Raw genomic sequence first — 13,081 nt, 5'->3', positions numbered from 1 at the left:
TTAGGAACTTAAAAAAATTGAAATTTTCCTCAATTTTTTGAATTTTTAAAAAAGTAGGCAATATTTTTAAATTTTGAAAGTAAATTATTGATTACGAAATGAGTATGCATGTTATGGTTTCAAAAAATATATAAAATTTACTTAAATTAAAAAAAAATGTTTGAAAGTTACTGTGACAAACTTAAACTTCGTTATTGATTCTAGCAAAAAAATACTTGCATGCTTTGATTTCAAAAAAAAAAAAAATTAACCGCTCTTCATGCGCTAATTTATAGTCTTCGTTATTTATCCATTTCATTATAATCGTTTCTATTTTTATTTTATTTATTTATTTATTTATTTTTGAGAAAATAGTTGGAAGTTTATGATTGTTTACTTACTTCTTTCCATTTCGATAGTGATTATCAGTAAATAAAAAAATTAAAACCATTTGCTCTGTATATTTTGATACATGTTGTTGTCGTTGTCTTATGGCCAGCTAAGCTGGCAATTTGGGTTGCGTTGCTTCACTTTTGCAACTGTACCGTAATTTGCTGTGAAGAACGACTTCCACAGTACACACATGCCATAAGGACCCGTTTATAGGGTAGGCAAACATTCACAGTACTACAACACATTCACACAACGAAAAGATAAGAGCAGACAGGGGGGCGCAACCAGAAATTTTTGTTTTTGGGTGGGTCAAGTTTCAATGACCATCAACCTCAACATAAAAAAGTATCACTTAAGCAGGGGTGCCAATCCCCCCAAGGGGGATGGCATACCACCTCATAAGCTACGGAGCTCCACCCCCTCCCCTTAATTTTTCAATGGTGCTGCTTGCGCCATGTATTATATTCTCTCAAATATTCATCAAAAGTCATATTTCTTAGGCAAGCACGCTGGATACGTACATTGTTCCTTTGTAAATGAACAAAAATCTCCAAAATAGCAATAGCCCAGTAAAGAAACCCAGTCAATCTTTTGAGTTATGACGTGCTGAGAAGAAATACCTTACAGAACAAAGCAAAAAAAAGGGGGGGGGGGGGAGGTTAACATTGACTCCATGTGCTATTTTTCCTAATATAAAAAAGTTGAAGTTTAGTAACTATCATAATAAATTTCATGCCACGGGGGGGGGGGGGGGGGGTTTAGCTGACCCTTTGACCCTCACCTGAATCCGCCCTTGACGTCAGAATTGGGATTCGAACTCAGGATCCCCCCCCCCCCTCCCTCCCTTCCCATCACGGTCAGACTTCCATGTCCACTAAAGCAAATAAAAACTCTTTTGAATACATTGTAAATATGAAATGAAGCCATAAAGTCTTACTGAAACTTTACTTGTTTACAGGGCGAAATCAAAAAATGGCGGTCGTTCTTTACGTGAAAAATTAGACAAGATTGGCCTCAACTTGCCCGCTGGTCGACGGAAAGCAGCCAATGTCACCTTGCTTACATCCCTTGTCGAAGGTAATTTTTTTTTTTTTTTAACTATTCAATTTCTAAAACTTTCAGTTGACGTACTGTTTTATTGATAAAAATGCTTTTAAAAATGTTCAAAACCTTCTTAATTTTATTTACAAGCACAAATCTTTATTTTCCCCCCTCACTGAAATAAAGAATAATAAATATTTAGGGTCTGGAAATTTTAAATTTTTGTGAACAGGTATTGTTATTTTTGTTTCCCTCCTAAACTCTTACTTCGAAATTCAAAAAAAAAAAAAAAAAAAAACTGAGTTATGTTTTTCACCAATTTACTAAAGCCAACAATTTACTGATTATGACCATATCACCTACCAATTGTGACATTCTATTGATCATGATAAATAAATAAAAGATTGCTGCGCTCCATTCCCATTTCCCATTGCAGCGTGTTTACATCAAAGAAGCAAAAGAAAAATACTACTTTGTGTTTTGTGCAATTGAGGAACAAACACGTTGAAAAGGCTATTTTCACAATTTCGATTTATGAGTTAATTGGACTAATCATTTCTTTTGCTTTTCAAAACTGGTTCGTTCTTTGTCTCTACACTCCTTAGAAACAGTGACATGTGAATTAGCATAATCTATGACAAAAAAGGAGAAAGTTTAAACTTAAAATGCGTTTTTCTCGAAATGATTTTTTATGTCAAATGTACTTATTTCAAAAATGTTAACTCATTCGATTTTTATGAAACTTTACAGAATTTGTGTTTATACTGCTTGCATGGGAATACACCAAAATGTTAATCGTAATCGCAATATTTTATTAGTTTTGGTTTATTTGTAAAATTACAATATGGTATTAAAATTCTCCAAAAAGACTTACAGAAAAGTACTCCAACATTTTTATTTTCCGCTTATTTTGAAAGTTTTGGTATATGCTCTAGGTAAGAGTCATACATTATTTTTGTGAAAATTTTATTCAAATAAGTTTTATACATATAAAAAAACTACTTTACAGCATTTTTTTAATTTTTAAAAATTTTCTTTCAAATTCAACAAAAAATTGTATAGAAATGCATGATACTAGAAAGCATTAAAACGCTAGTTTATTTTATTCATTTTGACTAAAACATCAGATAATATAATTACAATGTTTTCAAACGCAGTTTTTCAGTTTAAAAAAAAAGGATTATAAACGTGTTCGGATACCTTAATAGCCATGCAGCATTAAAAAAAAAAAAAAAAATTCCTACTTTAATGCGCTTTTTTAAAAGAATGTTTTGCAAAATTTCTATGCAAAACACATTTTGAGGTCTTTAACAAAGTTGTTTTGCTGCAGAAATTCAAAAATAAAATAATTTTGCCTTCGGGGAAATTCAAGGCAAATATAAATCCTGTGAACTAAGAGGCGAATTAAGTTTGAAATTTTTACCTGGACGGTGCTGATGCACTTGAAAAAACTTTAAACATTTCTTTTTTGGAGCTTGAATCTAAATAGATATTAATGTATCGTAAGTAAATAACATGATGTTATTCTAAAACTTGCATAACAAGTTTTTTCAACGTCAAACAAAGAAGTGGGGAGGAATTCAATGCTTAAATTGGTATTTAATGAAACAGCCCGTAGGGATCCCTGAGCATCAGTTTACAGTTGAAGAAATGATTAAGACAAGTTATGAAAACAATTGCAGGAGAATTGGTCAGTTCAGGAACTAATGTTTTTCAAGCATTAAAATGTTTTGTTTCAGAAGCATTTAGAACGAAAAACTATTTTTATTTAACTTAATTTTAATGCTATTATAAACAAGAATAAATTTTAAAAACAGTTTTTTTCCGTTTTTAGGTTCCTCTTTTTTTCAGCATTCGAGTTCTTCGTTTGAAAAAAAAATATTACATCGTATTTTCATGCTTTCACTTAGGGTTTTCTGCTAAGAAATTTTAACTTTTTTTTTTTTAGTAAAAGAATTTTTTGAGCTAATGTGGCTGTTGCAACACTTTAGCTTACAATAGAAAAAGGTCTGGTACGATAGGCTCGTAGACATAGTTGCAATCTCTGTTGATGCTTTCTAACTAAATTAAATCAGTTCAAAACTTCATCTGTTTTTTTATTTTATTAAAATTTGCCTCAAAATTTTAATGTAGGAAAAGAGTGGTTTTGAACATCCATTGAAATTGTTTAAAAAACCGCTTCTTTTCTTTTTTTTTTTTTTTTTTCTTTTTTTGGCAAAAATGTAAAAACATTTCTTCTCCAGCCATTAATGAATAAGTTATTAAAGATGTCAAATTTTAATAACTCTAATATGCACTAGAATCAGTTTTCCATGGGGAAAATATCCTGTTAAACCATAGGGGAAAATATCTGAGCCCCCCCCCCTCTCCCCTTGAAATTTTGCATATGGGCGCCAATGCTATTATACCATACCTTCTCAGGTATAGCAAGTGACCGGTATTTCTGCCTCTTATACTACTTATCTCCAAATTTTTAATCTTGCCTCTTGCACCGCATTACTTCTAAATGCTTCGTATGATGCTAAGCATTTAACTCTTTTGCGTTTTCGATTAATTTAATTGATTAGTTTTTGTGACTTGTTTTAAGCATATCGAAGATGCACAACGAAAGGTATGAAATGAAATGACCTGTTTAGTCATTTAAGGGATATTTGAGGCAGTGAGAAGCAAAGGGATTCAAGTGGAGATTTTTCAAGTTTTGAGTAAAACGCGTTTAAAGATCAGATCCTAGGTAGGCTTTCATTGCATTTTTTACTTCCTTTTACGAAGTAAAAGAAGTATTGTTTTCGCGAAAACAATTTCACCCAAAAATAGGCCTTAATTTCCATTTTGCTCACCCCCGAATGAATAATGAGTTTATTTTTCAACCCGAAAACACGTTGATATATGCCTAAGAACGTATAGACACCCGAAATATCCATTTTGACGATCCCCCGAATCAATTACAACGAATTTTCTAGTGACGTCTGTATATACGTACTATGTATGTGTGTATATATCTCGCATAACCCCCAAAACTGTATGTCCTAGAAAGTTGAAATTTGGTACGGAGACTCCTAGTGGGGTCTAGTTGTGCACCTCCCTTTTTGGATGCACTCGGATGTTTCTAAGGGGGTCTTTTAGACCTTTTTGGGGGGGGGGAATCATTGTTAATATCGATGCAAACTCAAGTGGTGTTATAATTTGGCAAACACTTGGCGATATATCGCCAAGCTTTTTAGTCGCCAAGTTGAAATTTGAATTTTTTTTTTTTTTTTTTTTGAAATTTAGTTTTATTTTGACCACTTTCAGCGATATTTAGAGAGTAAACCGTTGGATCACATTAATTTGTCCAATATTGGGAAAATTAATCTATAAAACGGTTTTTTTGCATCAGTTCGCACAAACTTGGGGTAAAAATATTTAAAGTGTTTCTTTACTTACGTCAAGGCACTACTATTATCATTAAATTGGCGTAAAAGGAAGTCATGTGATGCACACATCAGTTTGTTTTCTAAACCATGCTGTACAGCAGCAACTACCAGGGCTACTAGTACCATCCCTTGCCCGAAGACAGAGGAGAGGTTCACGTACTATGCGTACTGGTTTCTCCAAATTTTTAATTTTGCCACTTACATCCCTTCGCTTCTCACTGCCTCATTTGTACAATTTTAGAAGAAGAAAAAAATCTTTGTGTGGAATGCCATTATTTTGACTTCGACTCCTTTTTGCAGATATATACCCTTTGCAGTGAGCGAGACCCTCAGAGGCATAAAAATAGGATTTATAGGATTAACAGGGTTCAGGGTTCGGAACGTGCAAAAATTGTGCACGCATACAAATCTTTGAATTAACCGAGCAAAAATGTTCTCAGAGTAATAAACAGGAAATGCATAAAGCCGAGAGCTTGAATTTTTTCTCGGCATTTCTTTAGAGCGCGGGGTTTAAGTTCAAGCCTTGTGTGGCTCTCTTTGTTAAAGGGTTACTTCATTCTTTACTTTTATGGCTCAATTAAACGCGGAAGCGATTGAAGTTTTATGTCCAGAAATCAAATTTATTCACAATTTGGTAGGGGAAGAAGAAAACCACGCTCTTATCTAGATTAATTTCAATATGTCTTTTTTACCAAAGAGCATTGAAAATGTTTTTGAAAAATATTTTATTCGATTTACGATTATTTCTAATATGCCATATAAAAGGAGATTTGCCAGGAAAATCATTATTAATGATTAAAATGCTGTAACCTAAATATTTCATAAACGTATTCAATTTAAATTACTTTTTTTTTGGCAGTTGCGGAGCGAAAAAAAGTGGTTTCGGAACAAATAATTTTCCTATAGAGAAATTAATTTCTATAGAAATTCATGCTAATCCTTGATCGGAAAATGTCTTAAGCTAGCTCAGGTTCATTATATTTAAAGCTTTATTGGAGGATTCATTACGATATTTCATGTTTTATTTAGTAGACAGTCCAATAATATCAATAATTTACTAATTTCTAAAAATAGAACAGCGATTAATTTTGGTCTTCAGTAGAGTAAACTTTCTAATCTCAGAGATGACGGAATTTGTTTAAAGAGAGTATAGTTATTTCAGAGAAGTATCGAAGTTCAATTCCTCGAGATGACATGCAGCCTCAATCTTAACCTTATTCGTCAAAAGCTTCACTATCTAATTTTTCACTGTATATGGCAGTATTATTAAATTAACGTGCTGTTGACGTGAAAGCGACATTTGTAAAAACCTGAGTAATGAAAAAAAAAAGTATGCACCACTGATAATAAAATATTGCTGGTATTGATTTTGGCAAAAGATAGATAAGTCTTCTCAGCCCCCCCCCCCCCCCCTAGCCTGCTTCCTCGTAAAAGTAAAAGGAAGAAAAAAGAATGAAAGAGGGCTTGATGCATCTTAAAAATATCGCTACAAACAAAAACAAAAAAAGAAAAGTTAAAAAAATCTAAATGATTGAATCCATTTCAAAAAATTAAAAATTGGAGAGAAGGGTTCTGAAATGGGGAAAAATGTCTGTCGGTCTGTGTGACCCCCCCCCCCCCCCCCTCCTTCCCATTGAATGATGAATTGATGTGAAGAGTCCCATTCGAACAAACTCTTTTTTTTGTTCGTAAGATCTCGGCAAAGACACCTCATTTCCACATTTCATTTTTATTTGAATAATTTTTTATTCAGTTTTGAACAGATGGAAAAAAAAAAGAAAAAAGAACTTCATAGAAGCTTAAGGCAAATACAATTCCGAACTGAAAGGCAAATTTGCTTCAAACAGACTTTGGAAGAACAAAAGCCAAAGGAATTCCAGCTATTGAGGAAGAACAAAATTAGAAAAGATCTTTTTAATTTGAACAAGTTTTTGTTCAATTTCGTCCAAAAAATACAATAAAAAAATAAAATAAATAATAATAATTAATTTGAGTTTTGACATCTTGAATTCAAATTATGTTTTTCGCAATCACGTGTGCGTGTGTATGTAGGCGTGTGTGTTTGTGTCTGTGTGCAGGCATGAGTACATACACACGCACACGTGATTGCGAAAAATATAATTCATAGTTTGAATTCAAGATGTCAAAATTCAAATTAATTATTACTATTTATTTTCTTTCTTTCTTTCTTTATTTATTTATTTATTTATTTATTTTTTTTTGGACAAAATTGAACAAAAACTTGTTCAAATTAAAAAGATCTTTTCTAATTTTGTGGGTGTGTGTTTGTGTAGGTGTGTATGTATGCGTGTGCGTGTGTGTAGGGATATGGACGTAACCTGGAGACGGTTTTCGCTAGAGGAGCAGCATCGGGAGTCCGGTCGACGGGGGTGCAGCAGAGGGAGGCGGGAGGGGGGGGGGAATAAAATCAAAGAACACCAAAACAGTCAAATTAGAACAATAAGCACTGTAATTGCTCAAAAAAAAAAAAAAAAGCGCCTACGGAGAAATTTAAGGCAAATTTGTTTCAAACAGGCTTCGGTGGGAAAAGCTCTTGATGAAGAACATAATTAGAAGAGATCTTTTTGATTTCAGCAACTTTCCGTTCAATTTTGAACAATTCCGACTAGCTACATCAACTCAATGATCTTCCCCTCAAATTTTCGTATTCATAGCAGGAAACAATTCCGATAGAATTTCCGGAGTTCACCATAGGTCGAACTTCGCATCCCTTCACGTTCCGAAAAGGGTCACAAATCGGCGTTTATCGATCGTCACGAATTAAGCATTGACGCATGATTGAAAATCACGCGTCAAATTCCGCAGAAGACACTTCCTCCTCCGAGAATAAGCAGTTATAGTATCAGAAATGAATGGTAATAGTATGGAAAGACGGGAAAAATAAGTATGCAGATGTTCGGAAAAAGAAGATTTTAATGATATTTGGCTTTTCCAATAAGTGCCGGAGAATTCATAAAAATTTAACTTGCTAAGCAGCTCTGCACATTCGAAATACGTAGGAAGTGTTACGTACGTATCTTCTATTTATTTCTTTCAATCAATAATGTTATGCAAATGTGAAGCAAAATAGTTGTAGCGTGAAAATGAATTAATCATGTTTTTCACTAATGATTGAAAAGAAACGTTCCAAATTACAAAACATCTCAGTTTTCAATTAAACGTCTGACTTGACGGTAGTACCTACGAAGACTTTTCGAGTTGGTTGCAAATACAAGACATTGCATACAGAACTGGTCGCAAATACTTGTCACATTTTTGAAAAACTTCTCAAGATGGCTTTGCCACTTTTGCCGCTTTCGGCATTTTGACTTCTACACTGTAAAAAAAAACTGTAAATTTTGAAGAAGTTATCCGTATTTTTTACAGAAAAAAACTGTTCGTAATAAAATACAGGATTTCAATGTTTTTTTGAATCTGTAACCGGTTATACTTTGGTTTTCTTCGAATCTTCGAAATTTCGCCCGCGTGTTTGGATTTTGGTTCTCGTGCTCGAGTTTTTGATCTTATATTTATTTAAAGCGAGTAAATCTTAAATCGTTTGTAACTTCCATTTCATTGCATCCTAATCAATATTTTATTATGTTTTTTTGTCATCTGTTACAGAGGTATATTCGGAAATTTACCTTTGTATACATGTATTTCGTAGTTGTATAGTAAATATTGAAATGGATTAATGAAAGTATAATTTCATTTTTTTAATCTTCATAAAATAATAAATCAGCATGAATAAATAATAAAAATACGGAAGATTTCTGTAAAATAAACGGAAGAAAACTGGCGTCCTGGCTGACAGTTTTTTTCTGTAAATTTTACGGATTTTTTTTACAGTGTAACACGTTTTAGAAATTTTATTTTTTTCATTTTCATGATAGAAGTCAGTTGTGTCACGTAGGCATAACGTATACCAACAAGAACCTACGCATTAAGCAGTGAGTTACCACCCTAAGCCAGGGCTGAGGCAGAACTACATGCAATATACCGACAGCCCGGTTACCACATCCGGGAAAAAATTTGCACCAGTTCACAGATATGCGCGGGCATGGTAGAATCCCATTGGTCAAATCTACAAAGTGGATCGGTCTTGGTTTTACCTCTTCCAGCCGCCATTTGCCAGAGACTGCACCGCCACCTATAGTTTACTTGAATTGCGAATTAAAATATAGCAGCAAGTTTTAGAATTTAGTGACAAAAATAAAAAATGTTTAAATTTGGGGGTTGTTTTTGTGTGTCTTGGACGCTTTAACTGGTTCTGCTTGCAGCTTTGCTATGCCAATTTGTCTAGAAAACAAAAAGATGTCTCTCCAAGCACTATTTTTGCAGTCTGTCCAGGTAGCACTATTTTTGGAGCATATCATTGAAAAAGAGAGAGGGGGAGAAAGAGGAAAATCTAAATTTGGGGATTGTTACCCTGACTTGGATATAGCTTTTCTGCAAGTTTCACCTGTTCCTACGCCCTGGCATGCTACTTTGTTTCAGAAACAAATAGATTTATCTTCTTAAAGTGCCGTTTCTATTGTCTGTCCAAGTCAGTGGCGCAGCGAAAGGGGGAGGGGTGAAAACACGCCCCAGAGCTATTGGTTTTAACATAACTGCTAATTCTAATACTGTAGTTTATACATATTAAAAGGCTTTTTGATTAAAAAAAAAACTCCTTTCCGAAGGTATTTTTTAAAAAATTCCCCTTTTAGAAGGTATTTTTGATCAAAAAATCCCTTTCAGAAGGTATTTTTGATCAAAAAATCCCTTTCAGAAGGTATTTTTGATCAAAAAAATCCCCTTCAGAAGGTATTTTTCATCACAAAACCCCCTCCAGAAGGTATTTCTGGCTGTGCTAGTGCTCCAAGTACAATAAAATCAGTACAGTTGACCACCTGTCTAGGTTGATCGCTTTTGTCAGGTACTGAATTAGTTCAAATATACATCAACCTCTATAAGTTAACCATCTGTCCAGGTTGACCACTCAAGTACAACACCGCAAGTTGTCAACTTACACAGGGTTTACTATAGCATCAAAAAAGAAAAGAGAAAGGGGAAAATAACACCACTCAATTTGGGGACTGTTTCCATGTCTTGGATGATGGAGATTTTCTACTAGTTTTACCTGGTTCTACGCAGGAGTGCTCACCTGGGGGGGGGGGGGGGGGCTGTGGCACAGACTGCGCCATGGGGTTCTTTTGAGGGGTATTTTCTCCTTTATAGGGGGGAAACAAGTAGCCTTCGCAATATTTAGGGGGTGGGGTGCGCCATTGCTCTTAGACCCCTGATTCTACGTGTAGTTGTTTTGCCGTGCAACTTTGTTTAAAAAAAAAATAGTCTTCCAAACAGTTAGCTGCTTAACGATATTTTGCTGTGAGAAAAGACCCAAGCTTTCATAAAGACTTCTTTCAAGTTTGGTACTGCTCGCTTTTGAGTTTTTCTTTGTTCCGCAAAAATGCTTCTTACAATTCCTGGAACACTTTTGTTTTCTCAAGTAGTGATAATGCCTTAATTTTTAACTCTGTATTTCAGTCGTGTGCACCTAGATGTAAGTTATTACACTACCCGAGCCTAAAGTAAAAACCTTCAGGAACAAAATATCAAATCAGACTTCAAAAAAAGGTGAAAAATACCATTTGAAAGAGATCGTAAAGAAGAGCAAGGCATTCCTCCCTCATTCGAATTCCAAATGCGCGGGCAATCTTGGAATTCCAAGTGCAACCCCCTTCCATTACTTACATAAGAAAGATAGCTAAAACCGGATTAAGATTACAATTTCAGACGTGACTGCTGCATGAAGAGCAGTTTCTAAGAAAAACACCAAATGGTGAAAGCTTTGACCAAAAAAAAAAAAAAAAAAGAAAGAGAAAAACATTTGCCAGCGACAAGTCTTGGAAATTTTAGTCTGTCTCTCGGCTTGTTGATGTCTTTCTAAGACTTCACGTCAGAAAGATTCCAAAAATGATTTGCTGAATAATCGCCAGCCTTTTCATTTTTCAAACTGAGAATAATATCATGTCTAAGGTCAAGTTTAGAAAGTCATTTGCCTTTATATTTGACTCTAAAAGAAATTTTTCTTTAAAAGAACCCATCTTCATTCCCTTTGTAACTGTTAACCGCGTAAATTAGATGGCCTTGCATCCTCGTCTTTTTGAAAGAGTTGTATTACATAACGTGTTTATTCGTAAACTCGATTTTAACCATTAATGCTAATGCTAGGTTATTCTCTTTTTCGTTAGAGCGCTTTACCTGGTCTTTTGATCTTGCATTCCGAGCTTTATACCTAACATTTCTAGCTTGTGCACGAAATATTCAAAATGAAATGAATACGTCGGGCTGATTTTTGTATGAAAACAATCCAAAAAGCTCGCAAATACATGTCAGCAAGGTAGTTTTAAATAAAAGCAATTTCTTTTACTCAGACGTGTTTTTGCGATAAGTTTAAGTTTTGAAAAGGAAGATTAATATCCACTTCAAAATGGTGTTACCCAAGTAGTAGGATTTTTTTTCGGGGAAGGAAGCTCATAACAATAGTTTCTTCATCGGAGCAACTGGGGGCTCACGCTCGTTATTCAGAAATGTTCAAATTTTAAACTTTTTTTTTGCTTTTTCACAATTATGAGTTCATGATGTCTCAACATGACTCGAGGTCAAAGGTTCATAAAGAGGGTTTAGCTTAGAATTTCCTTTCTGATTTTGCGACTGTTTATATTATTAAATGTTCAGTTGATATTCTCAGATTTTTCTCCTTAAATATGCAATCGTAATTGACACTACTTCTCTCTCAACCAATCTCTACTTTTGTGAAGGGTCCGTTTTAGTGATCTTAAATTTCGAAGAGTATATTCCCCAAACGTAGAACTCTGTAGACAAAAAAAAAAAGAAAGAAAAGAAAAGAGAGAGAGAAAGCAAGGGCCGAAACAGACCCTTATTGGGACGTATCGATGGATGTTCTTGGAAGTCACCCTTCAGAACCCTTGGTTTTAACACCAACACTAAACCTAAGGGCAATTATGTACAGGTAAGGACTTTTGTGGCCCCCAACCAGAAGGTAAATTCTGGCAGCACGAGTGGACCCTCAGAGCAGGAATAAGTAAATGGTGGGAGCACGTCCAACCATTGGCTTAGCAAAAGCTGAGACAATGACCCCAAGTCACCTGACTCAACAACGACGAACGTTTGACACGTTTTGCGTGAAACTAGCGAAAGAAATATGATTTCTTCCAATGCTTTGCTTTAAAATCTATCATGTGACTTGGGGTCTTTGCTTCACGAATAAAAGTCTTCCACTCCCTCCATGCTATCTCTTCTCAATGAGGGGATCCTTCCAAGCAAAAGTCAAGCACATCCTCAGTCATATTCATTTTTGATTCAATAATTAATTGAACTGTATTTATTGGTTAATTCTGTATGTTGCTAACCATTCCATTTTTTTTCTTTTCTAGGAGAAGCCATACATTTAGCGAGAGATTTCGGTTACGTGTGTGACACAGAATTCCCATCCAGGCAGGTAGCGGAATACTTGTCAAGGAACTACACAGATCCTGCTATAGTATATAAAAGGAAACAAGAATTAATAGACACTAGGTAAATATTTTATATTTACCGTTCTTTCCTGGGTATGGTCCGCGGATTATTTGTTAAAAAAGTGTAAAATTAATGAGGTGCAGATTATACGCTGCTGCAGATTATCTACGCTTTTATTCCTTTCAACGCCATCACATTGAACCTCAATTTTCAGTAGGATTCACCAATAAAGATCGTTTCCGCTACCTGTACGGTTGTTTATTGAACACAGCTTGAATTTTTTTTTCTTACGAGATTCAGGCTGTGTAAAATAAACAATCATACAGTCATAGTAGGAACAGCCTCCATGTGCAGTAGACTAGACCGTTTGCTCCATTGTCTTGACTCTCTGTCTTTAAGTAATTTGCGTACTGTAATCACGACTTCAAGAAGAAATTATTTTTTAGTTTATTTTTGATTATGCCTTAAACATTACTTCTTCACACATTTAATTTAGTTACTAAAATTGTATGTTAAATCAAAACAACTTCGATTTTTGACATCATCTTATCTGTAAATCATACGCCGCCCCGGATTATGGCTTTTTCTTCAGGCAGATTTTAAGCCCAGCGTATTATCAACGAAAATGCAATACTATATTTATTTGCCAGTGTATTCGTTACTATTTTGAGTTAACGCGTTTGCATCGAGGATCAGAAAGTCAAGGGTTCGAACCTGGTAGTTGAGAAACG

The 13,081-nt window shown here is 34.6% G+C and overlaps 1 protein-coding gene across 1 annotated transcript in view; it reads left to right on the top strand.

Moving 5' to 3' along the window:
• Positions 1-12,414, top strand: part of LOC129226864 (transcription factor AP-2-beta-like) — a 107,211-nt gene extending 94,797 nt beyond the window's left edge. Inside the window, exons 5-6 of the mRNA XM_054861496.1 lie at positions 1,331-1,449; positions 12,269-12,414. Coding sequence (XP_054717471.1) covers positions 1,331-1,449; positions 12,269-12,414 — 265 coding nt within the window. The remainder of the gene's footprint in view (positions 1-1,330; positions 1,450-12,268) is intronic.
• Positions 12,415-13,081: the final 667 nt, after the last annotated feature.

This window comes from Uloborus diversus, chromosome 1 (assembly GCF_026930045.1).
Source record: "Uloborus diversus isolate 005 chromosome 1, Udiv.v.3.1, whole genome shotgun sequence".
NCBI lineage: Eukaryota > Metazoa > Arthropoda > Arachnida > Araneae > Uloboridae > Uloborus > Uloborus diversus.
This window is presented reverse-complemented; position numbering and strand designations above follow the sequence as displayed.